Raw genomic sequence first — 25,892 nt, 5'->3', positions numbered from 1 at the left:
GTGTATTCTCCAGTTCTACTGCATCTTTGGCCTGCCTGTTCCGTTTGATCGTTTCTGCTGCACCCATGGAATGCCCAGCATACGTTACTCTTGCTTTCATGGATCAGTTCATCACTCCACTCATCAGTCATCAGTCATCACACTGAAATGCCAAAGTACCCACACGTTTGTCTGACGCTCCCTGCCTCCCTGGTGCAAGCTGCAGAAAGCAGCGCGATGCTGACATGCTGAGATCAAAACCGCATCATCACCAGTCTGGCCTCGCGATCCGACCAGGATACACTCTGTTAAAGCTCAGCTCACCAGTCACCAACCCCACATCAGCTGCTGCATCCGCATTCTGCATTTCTGCTCGCCTACTCAGCTACTCTTGCTCTGCCACTGCAGCTCCTCCCGCCCACGTCAACCTGAGCTCCTTTGCCTCCCCACGCAATCCATCACAGCTCATCCCCACCCACACGCCCCATCTCAAGTCGCTGACAGGACCCCCGCCGCCTCGATCTCTGCGACTCCTCCGCATCCGTGTCACGCACCCCCCCCCCTCCTCACTAGCGGCACAGCGGCAGCCTGGTTCTCGTCGACCCGGGACGGCGAGCGCTACCTCTCCGCGCCCTGCTGCCTGGGCCACTGGCAGTTCCTTTACTACCCTCGGGCTCCGGGCCCCATCGGTTTCTGGGCGGGGGGCACAAGTGTAAAACGAACGCAAGGTCGCCGGCTGCCGAGACGGCGGCTGGAAGTTACCCTCCTGCCCTCGCCGCCGCGGGCCACAGGCCGGGGCGCCAGGCGGAGCGCCGCGTCGTCTTCCGCGGGGGCAGGAGGGTAATATCAACGCGCCGCGCTCGCGCGGGAAATCCGGAGGGGGCGGGTGGTACTTGTGTATCACCCAGCTCTGCTTCGTTTCAGCGCTGCACTGCCCCTGCCCCGCCCTGCCCCTGCCCCGCCCTGCCCCCCTTTTTCCCCTCGCCCGCGGGGCCTTGGGGCCGTGAGGGGTTAGGGTTTCGTGCTCGCCTCGCCTAGCTTCGGGGGCGCCGTCGCTGTCCGCTCAGATGCTGTGCAGCCTGCTGTTGGGACGCGCCTCTCGTCCGCTTCTTAGCTAGCGCGGCGTCGTCGTCATCGTCTGGGATCGATCTGAGCGCCGCCCTGTCGCCCCGCGCTTCGATCAAGTTCGGCGCCTCGTGATCTCCGGCCCGCTCGGCTCGATCGCGCTCCCCTGATGCGTGAGATTTGAAGGTAGGTGCATCCTTCCTCGTTCGTTCTAGCGCGTGTCGTGATTGCCTCGTAATCGAAAGCTTGTGGATGCTTGTTTTTTTTTTTCATGGCCTTGTCTAGTGGTGCCGTGTATATGCTCTGTATTTCGGGTGTTTGCGTTGGTTCCGATTGGAATAAGTTGCATATGCGACTCCTTCCAGAGGGGTGATTTTGTTCTGCGTTGTTGTATATGTGTGGAAACATAGGTTGGTTGGGCGGCTTTGTAGTTTTGGTACTTCTGTAAGCATTCATTTGGATTTTTTGCGAAGCTACAGAACTCTATAGAATCCTGCTGCCCTTGGATTTTGATGCTAAAATCAAGTTTTCTGATTTGTGGGTGATATGGTTGGGGGACTGCTAGTTTTGTTGAATTGTGCTTGGCATTGTAGTTCATATTCTGCTATTATCCCCATAATTAGCTGGCTTGTAGTCGTGCCTCCATGGCCTGACAGTGCTTGTTGGATTCTGTCCTTCGAGTGTGTACATTCCGTCCATTAATGTTTGTTTGCTTGGCTCAAGGATAACTGAATAAGCAGTTCTCTGGGTGGTTTGGTGGATGCTGTCTAGTCAATGTAAAGAGGACTTATAGCTGTGTAGCATCTACTAGTAGTAAGATGTCCACATCTTTGAATTGTAAGAGGTACGCTGATTGTTTATCAAAATCAAATCATGGCACATTGCAGCTAAAGCATAGTAACCAGTGAGTTGACTGGGTATGGTGAGGGGCGGCTTTTCCTGTGGATGAGTTTTTCTAGATGTCCAATCTGTACCAGGTGGCTCTGGAAAAATGGTGTGGGAGTGTCCACTTTCAAATGTCTTGAGCTTACTTACGACTCACATTTTTGTGGGCCTACTTTTGAGCTAGCCTCATTAGTTGACATCAGAATTGATGTGATGATTGTATTATGGCATGACTCCAATCTATAGATGTTTAAGGCTCCGTTTAGATTAGATTTTGGATTTTGAGAATCCAGGATTATGAATGGATTTACAAAATCTAGATTCTGGAGAAAATCTGGATTGTGATGTTTGGATCATTGGATTCTATTAGCTGATTTTATGCATGTTTCGTGTACACATCCCATTCATGCCCTTGATATTTTTTTTGGCCACCAACTACAATGCTACTTCCGGCCATTGCTGATGTGGTGGAGCTCGAATGCATCATTGCCGCTATGCTCTGGATCTCATCCAAGCTCTTGTTGTACTTCTCATTCATCTGCAAACCGTCATAGAAATATGCTTAACAATTACTGAAGCATCTTGTTGAGGAGGTCGCTCTTGAGTCTTGACCCTCTGAGCCTCGCCGCCGTCCTCGGACCCATGAGGCGGTTAGAGCTCACCACGGATGGCTCGCCCACCAAGGAGCTTGACGGCCTCGCGCCGCTGCACGAGTCGGCGGCAACGTCCGCGACGCCGTCCAGCATGTGGCCGACGTCGTCGTTGAGCACCTCCAGCGCCACGGCTGCATACAACGAGCGCACCACCACCACGGTGAGCTCATGCATACAACATCTGCGCCTGCAGCTCGGTCTGCGCGGGGCGGCTTGCTTCCAACAAGCACTCAGCGTGCGTGGCTGCGGCCAGGGACGGGCAGCACCAGGACGGCCGCACGCTCGGCCCACCGGTCGCACGGAGACGCGCGGCACCTAGGCCGGCACGGCCACGGCTGGGGACGGGGACGTCGGCGGGGGATGCAGGAGGAGGAGATGCGTCGGCGCTTGCGTGGGCACGCGCGCACGACCGAGGACACGTGGCGCCTCGGTAGGGACTGGCGCCGCTTGCGCGGGGATGGCCACCCGTGCAGAACTGGCGGTGCCTGACGGGGACGGTTTGCCGCTGCTGGCCCAAAACCGCAGGGCAGAGGTAGGCCGGCCTCACAGCGGGGAGCTGCGGTGAAGGGCGGTGCCTGGGCGGCCGCCGCTCGGCCCGCTAGTAGCGAGGAGGCGCACAACGGGATGGAGGTCGGGGACGAGGACGATCGGCTGCGGCGGGGATGAAGCGGGGGGCTGCGCGAGCCTGCGGAACGGCCGCGGTGGGGAGTAGCGACATCGCCTGCGGCGAGGAGCGCCGGCGCCGACCGGGCGCGCAGGCCTTCTGGACGGCTGTGTGCGGGGAGCAGGCGGGCGGGAGCAGAGGGCGGCGGGAATTGGATCGGCGTCTGGAAGATGGATGAACAGGAGAGAGATGGAGGAACCTCCAAGTCGCAGATTTCAGCAGAATGAACAAGGGTAAAATTGTTATTTGGGTAGGCTGTAGCTGTGAGAAGCTGGCCTCCTCCTGCTTCCAGGATTCCGAGATTCCAAAATCATTAGCATCAAAATCCACTATAGAATCTGCTCCGTTTGGAAGCTGAACCAGATTCTAGATTATGGATTCTGAAAATCCATGTGCTTCCAAACGGGGCCTAACTCAGGTAGCTACAGTCTGTAGGCATTTCTGTCAGATTATTGTGGGTCTGTCTAGATCTCGTCAGATTTGAATTCAGCTGTCTACCTCTTCCCTGTTTAAACATGCTTTCAACAAATATTGATTCCTAAAACATGCTTTGCTACTGTCACTGAAGTTAAACAAGACAATTGCTTAGGGGTTTATTGAATGGACATACCTAGGATTAGTCATGCAGTTAAACATTGGGCATTCATATATAGCTGGTTTGCTATCACACCATTTATATTTGCATCCATTTTAACTTGTGAGCATCTCATGAAGTTGAAAAGCTCTTGAGAGCAGTCTGTTCCTAACTTTCGCATTCAGAATGCTGCTGGTTTGTGGTTGTGCATTTCATTGCTGATTTGTGATCATGATTTGCACCCTTTGTAGGTTCTTACATTGATAATCATGCAGTTCTCTGATGCTGCATCCTGGATCATTTCCATTGTCCCTCTTGGATTGCTGAAGGTATCTAAAAATATATTATTAGCTGCTGATTTCTTTTAGGCATCTGACAACAATTTTTAAGCTTCATTCTCATGAACTGATACTCCAGCATTTGATGTGCTTATTTGGTGCTCATGATATCTTGGTCTTGATCTGTTTGCATCACTACACTTCTTAAAAGGTAGTGTTTGAGCAAGCTACCTCTTAAAAGGTTGTGCTGGAAATGTATTTTAATCATTTCAAAACAAAATAACAATACTTCACAAATTTTGAATTGTAAAGAAAGATAAACTTTAGTTTGTCTGTAGCGTGCCTGTATCCTTTTTTTTTGTGTGTGTGTGGGTGGGTGTTTTCTGTACTCGGGTTGGGTCTTGACCTGACTCATTGTACTCTTTTTCCTATCTTAATGAAATGACATGCAGCTCTCCTGCGTCGTTCGAGAAAAAAGAAAGAACGATAAACTCTGTATTTTCACCCAATGCTTGTTTTTCTCCCTTTTGAGACTGCTAGACTAGTCAGCTTATGGTTGTATTCAAGCAATATAACTGATCTGCCTACCAAAATATTTAGATGAAATTCTCTTTCATTTTGTTTGTGTCGATCGTTTTATGTGATTCTGAGGGAGAATAAAGCCAACTACCAGTACAGTATAGCATCCAAGTATATTGTGTGATGAGTACTCTATCAATGTGTAATTAGTGTGAGGAAAGGGTTCAAAGGTTAACTGATTAAGAATTCCATTGATGGTCTACCTCCTAAAATGAATCGTGATTTGGCAGCCTCACACAGTACATGGTAGTCCTTAGTATAGGTGAGATATTGATTAGTCCAAGTACTAGGACATTGATTGCTATTTAAGTTCTCTGTTGAAATGAGCAGAGTGAAATTTAGTAGTGAACCAGTATGCTGCAGGGTATTATGTTCTCCTGGGACCCATTTAAGAATTTTGCAACACATCAACAGTAGAAGAATTTATTTTCACAGCTAGCTGCCTAGTGCTTCTGTGTAGTTAATTATTTGGGCTCCACTCTGTGGAAGAGGCCTCTCCGGGGTCCATCTCTAAGCTAAAGTTTGTGCATCATTAGTGACTACTGACAGTTACTTGTTTATCGGCATAGATCCTATATGTTGCATAAGTTGTAATGGTTGCAATGCAGTCTTTCATCCAAACAATAAGTCATTGGGTCTTGTTTTTTCAGGGCAAAGCCATGGAGAGTGGAACCGCTGCTGGTCATGTTAGGGAAAGGAAACACAAGCGCATGGAAGAATTCCTCGGTTCAACGTTCCCTATCCTTGTACTTGCAGCTCTCCTCATGGGCTTGGAGAAGATAACCTGAGGACCCCCCTAACTCAGACCAAGTCCCAGCGCAGCGGCCCCATCGTAAGAGGGGTTGTTTCGTCTGCACGTGCCCATCAACAACTCCTGAAACTATTCTCCACACTAACACTGATGAACTCATCCGGGTGGTTCTCCATCAAGTTGAGTTCTAGTGATAGCTAACTATATATAGTGCGTATTCCCACCTCCAGCTTCTCCCCATTTCCTCAAGCTTGATAGCGCGCTTTATTTTGTTCTGCTCGGCCTCTAAGGTGAGCTACTGCCCCAAGTTTATGCTTGTGTGCTCCAGATGACTGTGGAAGCGTTGTGCCATGTGCTTTTGGTGCGAATGTACTGTAGTTGTAGGGTAGACCAATTTGTAGACTGGAGACCGGTGGACTCGATGCTTATTAAATCCGTGATGTAACGTAATCCTAAATCACCGTGTCACTAATTATTCAATACGGTTATGATGGAATGGCATTTTGTTTATTTGAGAGGCTGATGAGGTGTGATGTCAAGGGGAAGGGCTCTCAGTTCCTACATCATGTGGGATTTCCTTTTCAGGTGACGGCGACACTGAAGTGCCTTTCGATAGAGTAGAGGGCAGTGCTGTGGTGTCAACAGGGCAGCGTGCTGACAATGCTCGGAGCAAGCAGAAACAAGCTCGAGATCGCGATATCTTTGGCTTGGTCTCGATGTAGCATGCGTTTCCTGGCCCTGTTCCTTTCTGTTCCGAACACTCCCAAAAGCCAGCGCGACATCGCGAGCGTGACGCACGCACACAGTGCAGCGCCGGGCGCCCGGGATCAGAGTTGGGTGGGTTCGGAGAGCCCCCGGCCGGCAGCCACCCCATGCCCGCCGCCCTCATCCTTGGCCATCACCGTTCCGTCCGTTAGTCAAACTCAAAAGCGCCTCTCGGTCCGCCTCGTGCCCCTCGTCACTCCTCTGGCAACGGCCCCTCGTCAGCCGTCGCGGCCGAGAGCCGAAGCCGATACTCCCGAGACAAGCGCGCGCCGAGCGAGCGAGAGGGAAGTCGTCAAGGCGATGAGGTCGCAGCTCCACGCGGCCGTGTCGCCGCCGCTGCCTCCGCCACCGCCGCCCTCCATCCGGCGAGCTCTGCCCTCCGCCACGCCCCGCGCCCTCAGGTACGCCGCCGCCCACCGCGTGGCCTGCTCCGATCCGCTCTTCGTTTCTGTTCCGCGGAGCAACGGGGAGTGAACGCATAGCCCGCTCTCCGCTTCCAGGTTCCACGCGTTCCCGTGGCGCTTCCGCGTTCATCACCACGGCCGCGGGGTCGGAGCCCGCCGCGCTGATGATCCGCCCGGCAACCCAGGTTCGGTGAACCGGCTGGTTTGTCATTTTGCCCCGTCTGCTCCTCGTTGTTTAAGATTCGTTTGTCTTACTTTCAGGAGTAGGAGTGCTCACCTCCGAGAGCGGGGCCGATGATAACGACACTACTGTGAAGAATGCAGAAACGCCGAACACTTCAACGGCCACTGCAAGTTCCTTGCGATTTCCCACGCAGGTGTTTTTTCTTAATGGTTGTTCTCTCCTGTCACGAGCCAACTAATATATGGTAATGCATGTGTTTGCTCCAATCCTGCAAGTTTTGCATATTGCGATGCTAGTGTCTGCCATGTGATCTGCAGGAATCTGATACATAAAACTAAATAGACAAGGCACAGGACTAAGATGTATGTTTGTTTTCTATTGTATTTTTTCTCAACTTAAACCCTTTTTTTTTTGCCTCATAGCATATGAGTGGTGCTTCATGGACAGTGAACATACTATTCTTCTGACTTCCCCCTGCATTGAGGGGAATATGGAACATTGAATTTAAATTCTGCAGAAACATTACTTCCACTGAACTGATTACCAAATAAATATAGTCCATCGATACCTTTTTTCTAGCAATGGTTTAAGCGTGCTTGACCCTTGGATGCATTCCTACTGGAGATGTATGATAGGTTGATAGTACTTCAGATTGGATATTTTGCTTAGTGTCGCTGTGTCAAAGGTTACATTACTAAGGGTAATGAAGAAGACACAATATATCATATGCAAGGCCTTCTGTCTATTTAATTCACATTATGTTTGCTTCATTTTTTCCCAGGGAAACAGTAACATGGCTGCCATTATAAGCATAGCAATCTGCTTTCTACACAAAATTGTTTCCAGCCGGATGCAGTTGATGAATTTGCTCCCGTGGATGTCAAGCGGCATTACAACTTTGCCATTTGCTTGCATATCTGATCCTATCAGAAAACCCATACCTCTTAAGCTAGATGTGACTTTTCCACCATTGCCTGATGTCAGATGGAGTATTTCACGATTATACTATCTGTTCAATTCTCAGCTTGAAAGGAATATTGTCTTGTAAGTGTTACTCTGTGATGTAGATAACGTTGTAGTATCTGTTCATTTTGATGCTTCTTTTGTCACTGAGCTGTTACATCTTTGTACATCATTAATTTTTTCAACGGCATAGTTACGCATAATAACTGAAGGTCTTGATGAAAGTTTATTAAATTCACATTTTATCTTGATTATCTTTGCAGGTCTATTGTTACTTTGCTCATCACGTGCTTTTCATTTGTCATTGTTGGAGGATTACTGTTTCATAAGTTCAGGTCTGTTAGTTATTTTTGAAAAACGCATTCATTTTCTATTCTCTGTTTTTGGAGGATATTCTATATCCTTGGTGGTTGATTCTGATGTGAAAAATGATGAAGTATCTTGGTTTCTAATTCAGGAAGCAACAGCATTCGCTGGAGGACTGCTTTTGGGAAGCCTGGGCATGTCTATGTTCATCATCTACCCATCTAAGGGTAAGCAGGGACTAGGGAGACTACTGCCAGTTGCTGTGAGGCTTAAGGACTGATGTGTTTTCCTAGCTGTTTTTGTACCTAACAGATTGACTAACCATTTCTTTAAATTCTTTTCCTATAATGATCCTTTTCTAATCCGTTGTTTTGCTTGTTTGCACAGCAAAAGACACGTATTGAGCGTGTCATTGGATTCTTTCTTGCTATCTGGGGTATATTATTCTATTCCCGTTTACTAAGCGCAATGACAGAGCAATTTAGAGTGAGTTGTTTTGAAATTATCTGAAACTGACGTGAAAAGCTTCTGTGTTGATGTGGTTTTTAACGTATATGTCACCTGGTTGTCCACAGACCCAGATGCATAAAGTAAGGGAAGGGGCACAGTTGCAGGTCATTGAGGATGATCACATCATCATCTGTGGAGTCAATAGTCATCTGATTCCCATATTGAACCAATTGGATAAGTTCCATGAATCAGCAATTCGCTTAGGTGTAGCTACAGCAAGGTATCTGAAGGATGGCATATCATTTTGATTAGTGTAGATCCATACTTTTGCTGTCGAGAATTGGTAAGATCTATCTATACTATCTAATGCAGCTGATTGTTTTTCATGAACAATGTCAAGGAAGCAGAGAATCCTTCTTCTCTCGGATCTTCCAAGGAAGCAAGTTGACAAGATTGCAGATAGCATGGCCAAAGATTTGAACCATATTGATGTAATCACCAAGAGGTAAAGGGGGATTACTCATCACGGTGTTGCTCCTCTGAAGGAGTGGAAACTTTATTTAATCTGTCTACCTTTATCCCAGTTTCATTAGTGAAGAACACAAGCAGATGCGAGCACTCTCGCGGGCTAGCGGCTAGCAGAGCGTGCTCTCAGGCAGCCAGCCCGGGTTTGTGTCTCGCATCTTCTTAAATCAAAGCGGGGGTGCAGTCTGCACCTTCCCATCCAGTTTTTTAAGAACACAAGCAGATACCATGAGCACAAATATTTTCTTTGAGTCGTGAATACTGAAAACATTTTGCGGCTCCGCATTTAAACCTGCAGTTGTAGCCTTAGCATGCCAAAATCATTTGAGAGGGCAGCAGCACACAGAGCAAAGTCTATAATCATCTTGCCAGTGAAGAATGAACGGTACGTATGTATCATGAACCTTCGACTTTGAGCATGTTTCTCGATGAATAGCTGTGGGGAGTTTCCCACAGGTTCAGGCTAGCATTACATGACGTTTCCAGTACTGAACCATTTGAGAGAGGGCTAGAGGGGCACCTTGACTTATATCTCGTAACATTCCTTTGTAGTATTAGTGAATCAAGAGTTTGCAGACAAATAGCAAGAGCTGTAGCGGCAGGTCATCTGGCTCTCTCAGGGGTGGAGCCAACCTACGTTTATGCTGTCAGCTCTCGTCAAATATGATAGCAATTTCTAGATCCATTTGATTAAACATTTGATGGGCGTTGGGATATTTGTAACTCTTAAAATGAATATTTGAATGAATGTATTGGAACAAACAGCTAGTTTATAATTCTGGGAAAATATAACAAGACAAGCTCTTTACATTTTGCAAACTTTAGCACCATTTGTTCAAGTTTGCATTATTTTTAACTGTACTGTCAGCTATTTTGCAAATTTATGTTTCTATCTAACCTGCTGAACCTGATCAGGTATGAAGTGGATACAGATGCATTTGTCTCTCTATTGGCTCTGCAACCTATTACGCAAATCGCATCTATCCCTATCATTGTTGAGGTATATGCAAGTTTACAATCTGTACTATGGGTTTATAAACATTTAGGCCTTTATGCTTATATCTTATATTAATGTAGGCTTCTAATTCAACCACCTGCGAACTTCTGAAATCAATCAATGGCTTAAATGTGCAACCTGTGGAGATGGTTGCTTCTAAATTGTTTGTGCAATGCTCCAGGCAAAAGGGCCTTCTCAAAATCTACAAGCACTTGCTTAACCAGCGCAGTAATGTTCTTATCCTACTGACATGTATTTGTGAATAACAACTTATGCGAGCTATACTTTGCATCTAGGAGCAAAACTGTGTTATCCAGGTCTTTCATGATTCACCTTTTTTGCCATCCATCTTTCATCTGATGGTTTAGCTGCTTTAGCACAATTTCTACTGCAACTGCAATCGCCTGAAAAACATCATACTCATACATATCGGTCGAATTTACTTCGCCATGTTTTAATATCACAATATCTGGCCAGAATTTTTTCAGAATGCTTTGTGTGGCATGTTTTGGTGCAGCCACATGCCAAACATGACCTAGTTTATTATTCTTCAGAACTTCTGAAATAAGCATTTATCTTAGGGAATATCATACCATAGTATACTTCCGATGTGTGCAAATTGTTCTGATACTGCCATGCTTCTGTAATTTTATCATTCTATATATTTCTGCTTTGTTGGCTCGGTTTACATTAGTTTAGCAGTGTCCTGATTAGTTTTGGGCTCTATATGTAGAGGGAATTTACCCTACTTGGTTTTTTACTTTTGTTGTTTTGTCCTGCAGAAAATGTTTTCAATCTTTTCAGCCTGACTGAACTAGGGGGGATGAAGTACATGGATGTCAGACGCAAAATCCATGATGTAATGCTCTTTCCAATGTACTGATTCAACTCTGCAGTCTTCTCCACTTCTTTTTTGCTATGACATTTCCCCTTCATGTTCATGGTCAGGCAGTTGTTTGTGGTATCTTCCGGTCTGGAAAAATTTATTTTCACCCAAGCGACGATGAAGTGCTGAAAGAAACAGACAAAGTATGTACCTTTCTGGATGCTGGTCATTATATTGAAGCAAGATAGTAGAAAATTAGTTCCCTTGACATAGGGTTACATGAGAACAGTGTGATTGATGAAAGCTTCAAGCCTCACTCACTAGTGAAAGTGCATCTAGGCCCCTAGTATGTACCTTGTGCCGGATCATCCGGCCACTGACGATTTTCTGCCAAGGTTTTCAGGAAAATTTGAACAAGGCCTATTCACCCCCCCCCCCCCCCCTCTAGGCCTAGTGTTGGCCCTTTCAACTAGTTATCCTGAACCATCCATCAAAATGAGCTAATGACATACTGTTATAGGCAGCAGCTGGCTCAGCTGCTACTGTCTAACCAAGGGGATGGATGGTGGCCAGCAGCCGTAGGGCAGCTGTACCATCTCCTTTCTCTCCAAAGCAGCTGCATAAACTTGGAACCAAGCCGTCTTTAGTTAGGAGTGTGTCTTATCACTCTATTGTAAGTTAGGAAGGATAGGATCCCATCTATAGTTTACTTCAGTGTGGGTGAACTCTCTCTATACAAAGAGAGGGGATGCATCGTGGTTCATTAAGCAAGTAAAGGGAAGCCTCGAGGTCTCTAGCACCAAACAGAGACATTCCAAACTTTTTTTTTCCTGATGAGTGAATACCTTTTCCCTTGCACAAATAGAGTATGTGTAAATTTGCATTCCACTATAGTAATTCTCATTGCTCCCTTGCCATATGGTGGCTCATTCGGTGTTAATAGAATTATCTTATAAACTAGCTTTAAGTATCATTGCACTTTTCTTAAGCTTTTCTTAGGAACCATTTATGCCGAACAAAAAAAAATTAAACTTGCTCTCACTGTTACATAAAGAAAATGGGGTGGATGTTGTAGAAATTTTAGGATCAGTCATGAGTAGCCTGACACTTTATATTTAGTTTTTGACTTGATGCACTCTTGATTTCTTTTTTCTCTTTCTTTTGCCTTCACAGTTGCTTCTTATTGTTCCTGTTCGTGGAAGGAGAAGACCTCAATATACAGTGTTAAGTGGACCAAAAGAAAAACAAACATCAAGTCATTACAAAGAATCAAGAGAGGATCAAGGATCTAGTATGGCTGCTACCACGGAGAAGGAAACACGGCTAAAGAGCATTGTAAAGCGCCCTTTGAAATCGCTGTCTAAGGTAAGGTCTGATCTAATGATGCATCAATAGGAATTCACCCCTTTCTAAGATATTGGTTCGTCTTTGGTGAATTGTATGCAGAGCAGTGATTATATGCTGGGGCCAAAGGAAAGTGTTCTTATTGTTGGTTGGCGCCCAAAAGTTACTGAGATGATACGGGAGTATGATAGTTACCTTGGACCTGGTAGTACAGTGGTATGTAGGCAGATACCAACTGCGACAACAATAAACACATTGCACTAGTGCCTACTCTCACATTTTAATCATGGCAAAAGAAACCGGTCATATGCTGATACCTTAATTTACTTCAATGTGCAGGAAATCTTGTCAGAAACCCCTGTTAAAGAGAGGAGCAGTATCGTCAATCCCCTTTTGCAGAGCCAGCTTAAAAATGTTAAAGTTTCTCATCGGGTATGTGAGTGTGCTTAGACAGACATAAAATGTTACTATCTGAATTTTATCTGAAACATATTAATGCAGGTGGGGTGTCCTTTGAACTATGATACTCTGAAGGACACGATAATTAACATCCGGAAATCTGCAAAGTCTGGTAAAAAGGTTCCACTTTCAATTGTCGTGATATCTGACAGAGACTGGCTCATTGGAGGTACCAAAAAAAGAGCTATGATATTTCTCGATTGTTATTGTTATGATTACCATCATCATCATCGTCGTCGTCGTTGTTGTTGTTGTTAGATCATTATTATTATTATAATCGAAACTTTATCTGTGACTGTGGTTTCAGCAGATGCCACACAGGCTGATAAACAGTTGGCATATACCCTTCTTCTTGCTGAAAACATTTGCAAGAAACATGGCATTATGGTCAGCTCCTCTCACTGATAATTAAGTAATAATGTTTGAAATGCAATAAGTAAACCTGCATATTTTCTTCAAATTATATAATACTGAGACTCAAATTTCAACCCAGAATGAACAAATCATTATTCAATGAGATATTGGTTCTATGATGGTATTTTATTCTTTGTTCTCCCTTTGACAATGGGACTAAAATTGGATCCTGAGTTTTTTCTTATAAATTTCCAAAGCTAAGATCCTAAAAAGATACGTATTTGTTTGAATTATCTGATTTGTCACTTGAAATACCTTTTAGGTTGAGAATCTTGTCTCAGAAATTGTTGACACGGGTCTGGGAAAACAAGTAAGAATTTTCTAATTACTCAAGTCATGAAAATTATTTAAATTTGGCAAAATGTTCTTGACTTCTCCATTTTATACAGATCTCTAAAATAAGACCCTCGCTTTCATTTATTGGAGCAGAGGAAGTAATGAGCCGTGTGACAGCACAAGGTTGGTTGTCCTGTTGTTTCATGTTCTTTGAAGTTCTTTATCTCATGATAACAATGAAATGTAGTTGCGGAAACTAGCGAGCTGAATGAAGTATGGAAAGACATTCTGAATGCTGAAGGTGATGAGATCTATATTAAGGTAATATGACCATAATTTGTGTCCCAGTACATTCTAGGCTGCTTTTGGTCTCTGAAGCATGTACCCTGTTGCATTTATTTAATTTTAGGAAATTGGCCTGTACATGAAGGAAGGAGAGAAAATATCCTTCTCGGAACTTTCTGAAAGGGCAGTTTTACGTCGTGAAGTTGCAATTGGTTACGTCAAGGATGGCAAGCAGGTAATTTTCCCTTGTTATTTGTTAGCTTTATGTGGAAATGATGTTCTAAGTACATTAGGTCTTGTTCAGATGCCATTGAGGTTCTATTGACCTGTTTTGCTTTGACATAAGGTTCTTTTGTCCTTTTGAGTATCAACAACCATAATTCCTTAGGTGCTAATAATGATTCACTTCATTTATTTTATCTCCATGGCAGCATATAAATCCTACCAACAAGTTGGAGCCACTGTCTCTTGAAATGACTGATTCGCTCATTGTGATATCGGAATTCGAAGGTGAACAGCCAATTATGATGGACAGGGAAACTTCCGGATAGTACTTTCATCTTGTTTTATTTTTTTCAAGAATATGCAGGAGAGCTGCATATCTTTCCATTGAGAAGATAAGAAAGTTTCTTACAATGACTCAGGTCCTGTGGAGAACCAAGCTAGACTGTGTTACATTGATGTATTATACTGAAAATGCAACAGCCAAAAGCGAACCCAAAAAGGGCTATGCTAAATCTGTCTGGTGAACACCAAGGTGCTTAGCACCCACACTGATCTATAGCCTGTTGATATTTCTTTTCTTTCCGTACAAAAGGAAAGAAAAATATAGTTTAAAGGCCACAGACTAAATTTTGTTGGTTCCATAGCTGTAGAAGTTCTTTGGTGCAAATATTTTATTCCGCAGTTCAACTGCAGATCTTTTTCTATTTATCTGTAAACATAGTGGTTAAAACAGTCAACTTGTATGATGTATATGTCTGAATAAAGAAAATTGATTATGTGCCTTGTTGTTTCCTTCTGATCGATGCATATAATGTTTCCATTTTTTTTAACTCAATTATACAAAATTAGCTGGATGTATACTTCCTTCCATGCCTTGCTATTTCTCTGGGAGATAAGTTCTTCTCCTTTAGCTTCTGATTTGACATAGGAAAAGTTTGTTTTAGCTTTAGCTACCTTCAACAAACCTTTCTACATATTCAGCTTTATGAGATCTGTCTTTGCCAGAGCAACTAAGAGGTCAGTTAAAGATTCTTGTTCCCTTGCTTATCCATATTTTTATCTGCAGGCTGTATCTGACTTGCACCCCCACATAAAATACATGCAGGGCATAATACGAGGGTGAGAAAACGATGGCCGCTGCAAATGGGGAGAGTGACGAGACTTCAGGGCTAGCAACTCCTCTGAACCACGAGTTAGCACAGGGTGCATATGGAAATGCATCATTTGTATGCCAGAGGAAATCCAGTCTTGTGACCCAGAGGCTTCCCAAAGCTGTTTGCATGGGTCCCTGCCATTCACTGAGGTGCTCCCTAATCTTCAGGCAGCTGAAACAACACAAGTTCTGGTGTGTCAACAGATTTTTGCAGCAAAGCAAGCACATCCTTGAATCTATGGTCCAAGGATTCCTGCGTAGACTGACCCCAGGTGATCAGCCGATATCCATTCAGGCTGCTCTTTGCTGGGCCAGTTATTATGACACAGGAGGAATTGATCTGATGCTTCTGTTTAATTGATGCTTCATTGTCCACCTCTTCTTACTGAGGCATGGAAGGAAGTCAGAGTATGTATACTGCGCAAAGTTGGATGCTGGATATCTGGATGAGGAATATGAAGCCCTGCAGTGGGGAATGCCCTAGGAGTGGAGCTTGATTGCCATTGACATGCTCCTAATGGAGAACCAGATTCCTTCCTTTGCTATCAGGATCTTTACAGAGCACGATGAAGCTGCTGACCTCACAGCACATGAGCATGTCCAAGAAGTATGTCCTAGCTGGAACACACACCTTTGCTTCAAAAAAAGAAAACGGTGCACCTCAAGCCCGGTTCGCTGCCGGGGTGTGTGCTGCCTCCTTCACTTGCTCTACTGGTTCCTCCTTCCAAATCCGAAGCTAGAGAACATACTGATGGGGCCACCGCCAAATCCACCAGCCTCCGTCGTGCATCCGTGAAGAAGCCTGCGACAGATGGTAGTGGCCTTCGAGTAGAGGAGAGGTTCGGATTCCTTGTCTCCTAGACACCATTTCACTTTCAGCCATGGGAGACAGTCCCTCGGCTGGAGATCAGTGACACAAGCATTCATCCAGCTGAGCTCTGCAGAATTGGAACTCGAGACGGTTGAAACAGGACGTGTGTCCATCGCCAGAGAAGATGTATGGATGTTGGATATGGTCTTGTTCAAGGAGGCAAGTGCCACCAGGAAGAAGATGCCGATGCTATGAAATTGATAGTTTTGTACATGTACGTAACTAGGTGATACGGATGTACACCGTAGGCAACCGAATTTGTCGCGTTCTTGGTGTACCCTTTACCTTGTCCTGCTCAAGGTTTGATTTGTGTGCCAACTGTTCACCATTCGCGTGGTTTCATACGAAGGATCTACTAGTGCTGTGCTGTGCTGTGCCACCTGTTGAGGTCAGCTAGAAGAGCTAAACGCAGCATCCGCCTCAACAAATTGTTTACGCAAACTACTTTCAGAAAAAAAAAACGCCTTCGCTGTTGTTTAACGGGACTTGATGGTTCCAAGTTGTACGCCTTCAGACGGGAGGAAGGCGCACTCTCTCCACACATCAGACGAATCATCTATCTGACCGCCGCTCTCCGCTTCCTGCCTTCCTCCCCCTGCCCACTCTAGGAAGCGGCGGCGCTGCCGCTGCGGTGAGGTGAGGTCGGCCAGAGAAAAAGCCAGCCATGGCGGCGCACGCAACGCTCCCCTTCTCCTGCTCCTCCTCGCTCCAAACCCTATCCCGCTCCCTCTCCGCGCGCGGGGCCCTCCACCTCCGCCGGGGCTTCCTCCGCCTCCCCTCCCTCGCCGCCCTCCCGAGGCTCGCCCGCGCCCCCAGCCCCTGCCGCCGCCACGTATCGGCTTCTGCCGCGGCGTCCCCGAACGGCGCCTCCGCCGAGGGGGAGTACGACTACGACCTCTTCACCATCGGCGCCGGGAGCGGCGGCGTGCGCGCGTCGCGCTTCGCCTCCACTCTCTACGGCGCGCGCGTCGCCATCTGCGAGATGCCCTTCGCCACCGTCGCCTCGGATGAGCACGGCGGCCTCGGCGGCACGTAAGAGGACGCTCCTCCTGTCTCCATTTTTTTTTATTTTGCTTGGTTTGATCATGCCATTGCGACAAAATTTGCTTCAGTTTTGCATCTGCCGTTCCCACAGTTGAGCTGAACTTCTCATGGGATTATTCTCACTGGAGAGTGATTGCCTCCAGTTAGAATCATCCCATGAGAAGTTGGGCTGAATTATGGAAAATTCCGCTGCATTAAATTGTTAGTGCTCTTTGGTGAGGAATGTTTCTGTTGGTGTTGGGACTACACTCTACAGTACTATGTGCACTAGTAGTGCTTTTTTGACCAAGTATGTGGACTAAGAAGATTTAATGTTATCACACATCACAATGGCATGCTATTTTTTTTCACAAGTCTAAGGTATTTCCTGAGAATGTTTTTCATGTGATTGTGATGGTGTTACAGGAGTGGTTGAGCTACATGATTTCCACATGCACAATTTCTTGTTATTCCGACCTTTGTCCAGCAGCAAATATTTTTCATATGAACAACAACAACAACAACAACAACTTAGCCTTTTGTCCCAAGCAAGTTGGGGTAGGCTAGAGATGAAACCCACAGAAAATAAGAATAAGAAACACAAAAAGTGCACAAGCCAAAGGAAGAGTTAGGGGTTAAACAAAAAGTAACAAAGGTCACGGTTCAGATACATTAATTGCTAATCTCCAAGCGCTCCTATCCATAGCTAATTCCTTAGCGATATTCCACTCCTTAAGGTCTCTCTTAACCGTCTCGTCCCAAGTTAGTCTAGGTCTACCTCTACCTCTCTTTACATTATCGCCCCGCTTTAAAACTCCACTACGCACCGGCGCCTCGGGAGGCCTCCGTTGTACATGTCCAAACCATCTCAACCGATGTTGAATCAACTTCTCATCGATAGGTGCCACCCCGACCCTATCTCGAATCTCTTCGTTCCGGATTCTGTCCCTTCTTGTATGCCCGCAGAACCAACGCAGCATACGCATCTCTGCTACACTCAGTTGCTGGACATGTCGCCTTTTTGTAGGCCAACATTCAGCACCGTATAGCATCGCTGGGCGAATCGCCGTCCTATAGAACTTACCTTTTAGCCTCTGTGGCACCTTCTTGTCACAGAGGACGCCCGAAGCCTGCCGCCACTTCAACCACCCGGCTGAAATTCTATGTCTAACATCTTCATCAATGTCTCCATCTTTCTGAAGCATTGATCCTAGATACCGGAAAGTATCCTTCTTGGCCACCACTTGACCTTCGAGGCTAACATCCCCATCCTCATGCCTAGTCGGGCTAAAGTCGCACATCATATACTCGGTCTTGGTCCTACTCAGTCTGAACCCCCTCGACTCTAACGTGTGTCTCCACAGCTCTAACTTCATATTAACCCCTACCCTACTCTCATCAACTAGCACCACATCATCAGCAAAGAGCATACACCAAGGGATATCACCCTGTATGTCCCTTGTGACCTCATCCATCACCAAAGCAAATAGATAAGGGCTCAATGCTGACCCCTGATGTAGTCCAATTTTAATTGGAAAGTCACTGGTATCGCCATCACATGTTCGAACACAAGTCATCGCATCCTTGTACATATCCTTGATGAGGGTAATATACTTAGTTGGAACTTTGTGTTTTTCCAAGGCCCACCACATGACGTCTCTCGGTACTTTATCATACGCCTTCTCTAGGTCAATAAAGACCATGTGTAAGTCCTTCTTCTCCTCTCTATATCTCTCCATCAACTGTCGGACTAAGAAAATCGCCTCCATGGTCGACCTCCCAGGCATGAACCCAAACTGGTTTTGGGTCACCCTTGTCAATCCTCTTAGGCGATGCTCGATAACCCTCTCCCAAAGTTTCATCGTATGGCTCATCAGCTTAATCCCCCGGTAGTTAGTACAACTTTGAACATCTCCCTTAATCTTGAAGATCGGTACTAATATACTTCTCCTCCATTCCTCCGGCATCTTGTTTGACTGGAAAATTAGGTTAAAAAGCTTAGTTAACCATACTACCGCCCTCTCGCCCAGGCATCTCCACACCTCAATGGGGATGCCATCGGGACCCATCGCTTTACCTCCCTTCATCCTCTTCAAAGCCTCCCCGATCTCTGCCTCCTGATTCCTCCTCGCAAAGCGTCTGTTGGTATCATCAAATGAGTCGTCCAACTCGAAGGTAGGACCCTCATTTTCCCCATTAAACAACTTGTCGAAGTATTCTCGCCATCTGTCCTTGATCTCCTCATCCTTCACCAGAAGTCGATCTGTCCCATCCTTGATGCATTTGATTTGGTTTATGTCCCTTGTCTTCCTCTCGCGGGTCCTAGCTATCCTATAAATGTCCTTCTCTCCTTCCTTCGTACCTAGCCGTTGATACAGATCATCAAAAGCCTGACCTTTCGCTACACTTACAGCTCGCTTTGCAGACCTTTTCGCTAATCTATATCTCTCGATGTTGGTTGCGCTCTTGTCGAGGTGAAGGCGTTTGAAACACTCCTTCTTCTCCTTAATAGCCCTTTGCACCTCGTCATTCCACCACCAAGTCTCTTTCACTTCCTGCTTGCCTCCCCTACTCACACCAAACACTTCTGAGGCCATCTTCCGAACACATATCGCCATCTTTAGCCACATATCATCTACATCTGCTCCTTCTTCCCAAGGCCCCTCGCCTAGCATCCTCTCCTTAAACGTCTGAGCCTCTTCCCCTCTAAGCTTCCACCACTTCGTTCTCGCAATCTTGGCACGTTTGTCCCGGTGGGCACATACCCGAAAACGAAAATCCGCCACCACAAGCTTGTGTTGGGGGACAACACACTCCCCAGGTATCACCTTACAATCTAAGCAGGCACATCTATCCTCTCTCCTAGCAAGGATAAAATCGATTTGGCTCGAGTATTGTCCACTATGGAAGGTCACTAGATGGGACTCCCTCTTTCTAAAGAGGGTATTCGCTAACAGCAGGTCGTAGGCCAACGCAAAATTCAAAACATCCTCCCCCCCCTCGTTCCTACTACCATACCCGAAACCCCCGTGTACTCGCTCATATCCTACATTAGTCGCACCCACATGGCCATTGAGGTCTCCTCCTATGAAGAGCTTCTCACTGATAGGCACGGTACTAACCATGCTATCAAGATCTTCCCAGAACTGACTCTTGGAGCTCTCACTAAGACCTACCTGAGGGGCATAGGCACTGATCACATTCAGAGCCAAATCTCCAATAACCAACCGCACTAGGATAATCCGGTCGCCTTGCCTCCTAACATCTACAACTCCATCCTTAAGGCTCTTATCGATCAAGATGCCTACACCATTCCTACCCGAGGTTGTCCCCGTGTACCAAAGCTTGAAGCCAGAACCCTCCACTTCCTTCGCCTTCTGGCCCTTCCATTTAGTCTCCTGCACGCATAGAATATTTACACGCCTCCTAATTGCTACATCGACTAGCTCTCTTAACTTACCTGTTAGAGACCCTACGTTCCAACTACCTAGACGAATCCTAGTTGGCTCGGCTAGCTTCCTTACCCTTCGCACCCGTCGAGAGAAATGCGAAGACCCTTGCTCATTTTTCACTACACCCGGGCGTAGATGTAGCGCGCCACAGAGGCTGCGACGACCCGACCCTTGCTCACTTATCATCGTACCCGGATCACGATACGACGCGCCCCTAAGGGGATGACGACCCGGCCCTTGCCCATTTAACACCACACCCGGGTTCCGATGTAGCGCGTCGCTAAGAGGGTTACGCCCCAACGAATTTCTTATGGGTTTCATTTCCATTAGAGTGGCTGATTTTTTACGCTGGTTCGCCAAACCTAACACAACCCTCCACATTTTCTCATCGCGGGCTTGGGACCGGCAACGGCAGTGTTAGTTGAGGAATTTTGTTGTTTCGACTTCAGTGTTAGTTGAGGAATTTGATTGGCTGTACAAACAATGTATCAGCTGTAGACCCCGTTTTGTGTTAGTGTGTTACCTGTGCCACTGTGATGTAGCCTGTTTCAGCATTGCTCCACCATTTGTCATTTATAAGAATTTCAAATATCAGAACTGAGACTGCATTTGGTGACCCCTTTTATTAAATGTCTACAGCATGCCTTTTCCGTTTAAGATGTCTATTCTTGGTTGGTTGTTAACCATTTAGCAAAACACATTTTTCTATGAATATCTTGTGGTTTGTATATTCTGTGTTTGCCAATGATTTCTGTTCCATGTCAAGGTTCATGAATTCAGTTCTATGTTTGCCTTAAAATATGTTTTACTTGTTGAATTTTGATGTATAGCATAACACCTTTTCTTCTTGCATTACAGATGTGTGCTTCGTGGATGCGTTCCAAAGAAATTGTTAGTGTATGGATCCAAGTATTCGCACGAGTTCGAAGAGTCTCATGGCTTTGGATGGACATATGAGACTGATCCGAAGCATGACTGGAGCACTCTCATAGCCAACAAAAATACAGAGCTGCAGCGCCTAGTTGGTATTTACAAGAATATCTTAAACAGTGCAGGAGTCACTCTGATTGAAGGCCGTGGAAAGGTTGGGTGATGTTTGTGTGTCAGGTTATATTTTGGATAAGACTGTTTCTGAAATGAATACTGTATAGGAAGGTGTATCTGCTTATCTATTGTTTTTCTTAGCGCAGATAGTTGATCCTCATACTGTTAGCGTGAATGGTAAGCTCTACACAGCTAAGAACATACTAATTGGTGTTGGTGGCCGACCATCGATGCCAGATATCCCTGGAATAGAGTATGCTATAGATTCGGATGCTGCACTGGATTTGCCCTCAAAACCTGAGAAAATTGCCATAGTGGGGGGCGGATATATTGCTTTGGAGTTTGCTGGCATTTTCAATGGCTTAAAAAGTGACGTTCATGTGTTTATTCGGCAGAAGAAAGTTTTAAGAGGGTTTGATGAAGAGGTGAGCATATATTTAGAAGAGCAAAGATAGCATTGATAACAAATCAAATGCTTTGCTTCCATGCTTATTTTTCCCCCCTTTTTTTCCGGATGCACAGGTTAGAGATTTCATTGCTGAACAGATGTCTTTAAGGGGCATCACATTTCATGCTGAACAGACCCCTCAAGCTGTAACTAAATCAAATGATGGTCTGTTATCTCTGAAGACCAATAAAGAAACTAGTGGTGGGTTCTCACATGTAATGTTTGCAACAGGTCGCAGACCGAATACAAAGGTTAAGAGCACTTGCAGTTTGTGACCTATACATATATTTATTGATGCATTCATTCTAATTCCTAACATACTTGCTATGCTTTTAGAACCTTGGACTGGAAGAGGTGGGGGTCGAAATGGATAAGAACGGTGCGATTGTGGTAGGTGAAACAATAAATAGTGTCAAGGTTACTGATTTTGTTTCACTATGTAATCTTTGGAGCTTTTGGAACAATTTTGTGCTAGGTTGATGAGTATTCTCGTACCTCAGTCGATTCAATTTGGGCTGTGGGAGATGTCACCAATAGGATTAACCTGACCCCAGTTGCACTGATGGAGGGAGGGGCATTTGCGAAAACTTGCTTTGGTAATGAACCTACCAAACCAGATTACAGGTATAGACATTTATCATGTTTCATCATTAGAATCTTGAACACTACATATTTGAGGGAGCTGGTTCTTTTGTTATAGCACGAAGGCTACTGAACCATTTGACCCTGAATGAGCCCATCTGGTGCACTTGAATTGAGAATTATCACGGGCACAATGTCCTTTTTATCCCCTTATCCCTGCCACCATGCTGACATTCATGTTGTGATCTTTCTGTGTCCTATATTTGAGCATCCCAAGAGTGCCATTTTGCATCCTTGTGCCCTGATTCATTATAAGTAGATTTTTTTTTGGGGTATTCAGGGTCTCTCATAATGATTGTCCTCCTGATGGCTCATTTGGCTTATGCATCCAGCCAGACATACTCTGAGCTCTCTACTGCACAAACCATAATTGGTCTCCCTATTTTGTGGATATTAATCGAGTACTATTTCATTGTGGATTACAATTTTTGACAGAGCTGTACCTTCTGCTGTGTTCTCCCAACCACCAATTGGACAAGTAGGTCTTTCTGAGGAGCAGGTGATTATACATGGCCTACATCTAAGTATTATAAGTAATTTAATATGCAAAGGAAGCTGATAGATGCATATTTTCGCAGGCTATTGAAGAATATGGAGATGTTGATGTCTTTGTTGCCAACTTCAGGCCTCTCAGGGCCACTCTCTCTGGACTACCTGATCGTGTATTAATGAAGATTATTGTTTGTGCTGCAACAGACAAAGTTGTAGGAGTGCACATGTGTGGTGATGATGCACCTGAGATAATTCAGGTCTGCATGAGTTCATACATCTTTGCTTGCCATTTCTGTTTCGTTCTCGACTTGGTTCCTGAATGTACACGTTTCATGACAGGGAATTGCAATTGCTGTTAAGGCTGGCTTGACAAAGCAAGATTTTGATGCCACTATTGGCATTCACCCAACATCTGCAGAGGAATTCGTCACAATGAGGAATGCAACTAGAAAAATTCGGAGAAGTTCTGCAGATCAGGTCCACAATGCCATCCTGAAACAAAATTTTACCTTGCCACACTGGCATATTTACTGGGAAATATATCTTTTGAGAATAATTTTCTTTCAACTGGAATTGTTACTGCTTCTTGTATTTTATATGTTTGGTTACACCTGTTGCCTTGCAATTTCAGGTAGAATCTAAAGATGAGGTTGCAACTAAGCAGTAGGTATCATTTTACATAGGAGGTAAGCATATAGTTCTTTTAGATTGTCATTATTGGAAGCTAATTTTCTTCTTTGCTTATCTCAGAGCAGTGGCACTGTTGTCTTAAACTTATTTTTATTAGCAACAGTTTGACACCTCGATTGATGAATTTTATTTAGGTGACAGGGATTTTGAGTGTTCATGGTTTATTGTTCAGGCTACTAGTTAGAGTCTGGACTCTGGAGATTAGTAAAACCCTCCTAAATGCTACCCTGAATGAATACCTGGTTATTGTTTCTTCTATTCTATTTCTTTGAATTTTGTGGTGAACTTGTAATTGGCATAAATTCATAATTTGCACCTCCCTGTTGTTTTTCGTTTGAAGAAATACTGCTGTTGTTATTTTTTCTTTGCCGACATTGTCTTTAAATTTCATTTATTTTGCAGGCATTGTGCGAGGAGTAATCCTGTTGCAGGACAAAAGCAGAATGTAATTTTGCAAATACACGGGTGAGTAGCAGTATGGCTAGCTGTTTCTGAGAAATCCATGTTAGCGAACCAGCGAAGGTGTATCATAGAAATGACCTTTTCCTGTCAGCTTGAGCTATGGCCCTGTCTTCTATTCTTTGAAATAAAATGCGGCAGATGTTTGTCTTACAGTCTGGAAATTTTGTAATAAGGAATGCTGCTTCATGAGCATTCGGTTATCTTTGTCAAGCACTTACCAATTTTAGGATGTTAGCTGATGATCCTAACATTTATAAATGTTTCTTGTACAGAAAAAAATGAATTTGGCGAGGCTACGGCCCTTTATCTTGCTATCGTGCACACACTGTAGCTTCCTGATCATTAGGCCCCAGTTGAAATATTTGAATTTTACACGGTTTTGTATTGGATCTCCGGTGTTATAAGTAATGGGCTTAAGTGAGAACCAAGTATGTATGTATCCCATGCACGCGGCACGCCAGAACCGTAGGTAGGTGTGTATGTGCATGGGTTTTGAACGTTGACTGTTTGTGCCATCGTTCGTTGCCTGTCGAGTGTGCCAACTTGAATTGGTCTCAGCCTAATAGCTCGGGTAGGGAGCCGTGCGTATACAATGGACTTCCCCTCGGACTGTGGTACTGTTCCGTATCACACGGTGTTTGGCTCGGTTTGATCGATCCGGTCTTGTGTTCTTGGCGCGTGCGTGCAGGTGCAGACGTAGTTATTCGTGATCTTGTGTATGTTTCAAGTTTCAACCAACACAGAACATACACCAAAATGAGTAGGTACGTTGGACTTTGTACTGTTCCAAGCACAGGACGATGCTTGTGCGTGCTTGCTTCTCATGACCTAGTATCACGGTCACACTTCGACATCTGAGTGGCAGCTAGCTGGGGGGCGACTGTTGTGTCTGAGTCAGATCCCTTCAAACTGTGTGTTTGTTCGAAGAAACGCCATGAATTTATCAATTCAGAATTTTAGTTTTTTTTGTTCAAAGCGTGTAGTACAGTCAGGAACTCAGACAGGTCCGCCCAGCTGCTCCATCAAGGAAGCACATATCCTCCTATTACGTTATGGAGACCGGAAGCCTTTACTCATTCCGAGAACGAACTGACTAGACTTTTTTTTTATTACACATCATTCATGTACAGTTAAAACATGGATCCAGTATGGTAAATCCCACATGACACCGTACCATTTTAACAGAGCGTTTATCAGGTCCTCGCAAAAAAAAGGTCTCGTTTTGAATAATCGAATTTCATAGGAAAAAAGGAGTATACGTACGTTTTCTAAAGGAACTGAGGTGAATTTCTACAAATGGGTTTAGTTTTTTGTTTTTGCAAGAAGCAATTGTCATGGCTGGGTTCCATTCCATTTGGACGCATATCATCAGAGTACATGTGCCGCGCGCGTGATTAAAGTATTAAACGTGCATGGGTTTGAACGTTGAAACCCGTCTTGGTTGCCTACCCTAGCGGGCGGGTGCATGTCAAAACTAGAATCAGTCGCGGTCAAATAGCTGCGCTGCGCAGGGTCTTGTGCGACTGTGATGTCGCGGCGGGAACAAGAAAGAAATCAGCGTGGACGCAGCATATCAAACGGACTTTCCCTCCGACTGAGGTAATAGTATCCATTCCGCGCCACACGCTGCTTACTGGCTCTGTGTGCTTCTTGAGGCGTGTATTATTATTATTATGTACAGGTTCCATTAAGATGCATACTTAAACGTCAGATTGTAAAACAAACTGAACTAGTTCCCGCATAAAACTATTTCGTCCTCAAAAG

The 25,892-nt window shown here is 45.2% G+C and overlaps 2 protein-coding genes, 1 long non-coding RNA gene and 1 pseudogene across 5 annotated transcripts; all 4 read left to right on the top strand.

Moving 5' to 3' along the window:
- Positions 1-762: 762 nt before the first annotated feature.
- LOC112875789 lies at positions 763-5,948 on the top strand. Its single transcript, XR_003225214.1, has 3 exons — positions 763-1,230; positions 4,072-4,149; positions 5,328-5,948. It is a non-coding gene; the product is annotated as an uncharacterized LOC112875789 (long non-coding RNA).
- Positions 5,949-6,225: 277 nt separating this feature from the next.
- On the top strand, positions 6,226-14,643 carry LOC112873472 (putative ion channel POLLUX-like 2). Of its 3 annotated transcripts, none has more exons than XM_025936423.1 (24): positions 6,226-6,594; positions 6,694-6,782; positions 6,859-6,974; positions 7,563-7,825; positions 8,008-8,079; positions 8,202-8,277; positions 8,438-8,536; positions 8,626-8,780; positions 8,901-9,005; positions 9,324-9,410; positions 9,941-10,025; positions 10,103-10,250; positions 10,805-10,881; positions 10,971-11,051; positions 12,022-12,213; positions 12,295-12,408; positions 12,532-12,624; positions 12,694-12,820; positions 12,962-13,038; positions 13,328-13,375; positions 13,455-13,524; positions 13,589-13,662; positions 13,751-13,861; positions 14,058-14,643. In XM_025936423.1, the coding sequence occupies exons 1-24, from the start codon at positions 6,494-6,496 to the stop codon at positions 14,175-14,177; spliced, it is 2,580 nt and encodes an 859-aa protein (XP_025792208.1). In that variant the 5' UTR covers positions 6,226-6,493; the 3' UTR covers positions 14,178-14,643. The 3 variants fall into 3 exon arrangements, with proteins under 3 accessions (XP_025792208.1, XP_025792207.1, XP_025792209.1); XM_025936422.1 differs by having other exon boundaries at positions 12,959-13,038; XM_025936424.1 differs by lacking the exon at positions 9,324-9,410 and having other exon boundaries at positions 12,959-13,038.
- Positions 14,644-14,729: 86 nt separating this feature from the next.
- On the top strand, positions 14,730-16,223 carry LOC112873474 (annotated as a pseudogene).
- A 155-nt stretch (positions 16,224-16,378) lies between these two features.
- LOC112873473 (glutathione reductase, chloroplastic-like) lies at positions 16,379-24,362 on the top strand. The gene is made up of 11 exons (XM_025936426.1): positions 16,379-16,907; positions 21,209-21,434; positions 21,541-21,819; positions 21,917-22,093; positions 22,179-22,232; positions 22,318-22,466; positions 22,920-22,983; positions 23,063-23,233; positions 23,316-23,453; positions 23,608-23,662; positions 24,069-24,362. Exons 1-10 carry the CDS (start codon positions 16,540-16,542, stop codon positions 23,641-23,643), a joined length of 1,662 nt encoding a protein of 553 aa, XP_025792211.1. The 5' UTR covers positions 16,379-16,539; the 3' UTR covers positions 23,644-23,662; positions 24,069-24,362.
- Positions 24,363-25,892: the final 1,530 nt, after the last annotated feature.

Source organism: Panicum hallii, chromosome 9 (assembly GCF_002211085.1).
Source record: "Panicum hallii strain FIL2 chromosome 9, PHallii_v3.1, whole genome shotgun sequence".
NCBI lineage: Eukaryota > Viridiplantae > Streptophyta > Magnoliopsida > Poales > Poaceae > Panicum > Panicum hallii.
This window is presented reverse-complemented; position numbering and strand designations above follow the sequence as displayed.

What these genes read in the sequence shown, in the direction of transcription:
- LOC112873473 (XM_025936426.1), top strand. Translation starts at nt 16,540, where the DNA reads ATGGCGGCGCACGCAACGCTCCCCTTCTCCTGCTCCTCCTCGCTCCAA. An exon ending in CCTACCAAACCAGATTACAG is followed by an intron (nt 22,467 to 22,919) that starts GTATAGACATTT and finishes AATTTTTGACAG; the next exon opens with AGCTGTACCTTCTGCTGTGT. An exon ending in ATGCACCTGAGATAATTCAG is followed by an intron (nt 23,234 to 23,315) that starts GTCTGCATGAGT and finishes GTTTCATGACAG; the next exon opens with GGAATTGCAATTGCTGTTAA.
- LOC112873472 (XM_025936422.1), top strand. Translation starts at nt 6,494, where the DNA reads ATGAGGTCGCAGCTCCACGCGGCCGTGTCGCCGCCGCTGCCTCCGCCA. An exon ending in CTATCCCTATCATTGTTGAG is followed by an intron (nt 10,026 to 10,102) that starts GTATATGCAAGT and finishes ATATTAATGTAG; the next exon opens with GCTTCTAATTCAACCACCTG. An exon ending in ACGTCAAGGATGGCAAGCAG is followed by an intron (nt 13,862 to 14,057) that starts GTAATTTTCCCT and finishes TCTCCATGGCAG; the next exon opens with CATATAAATCCTACCAACAA.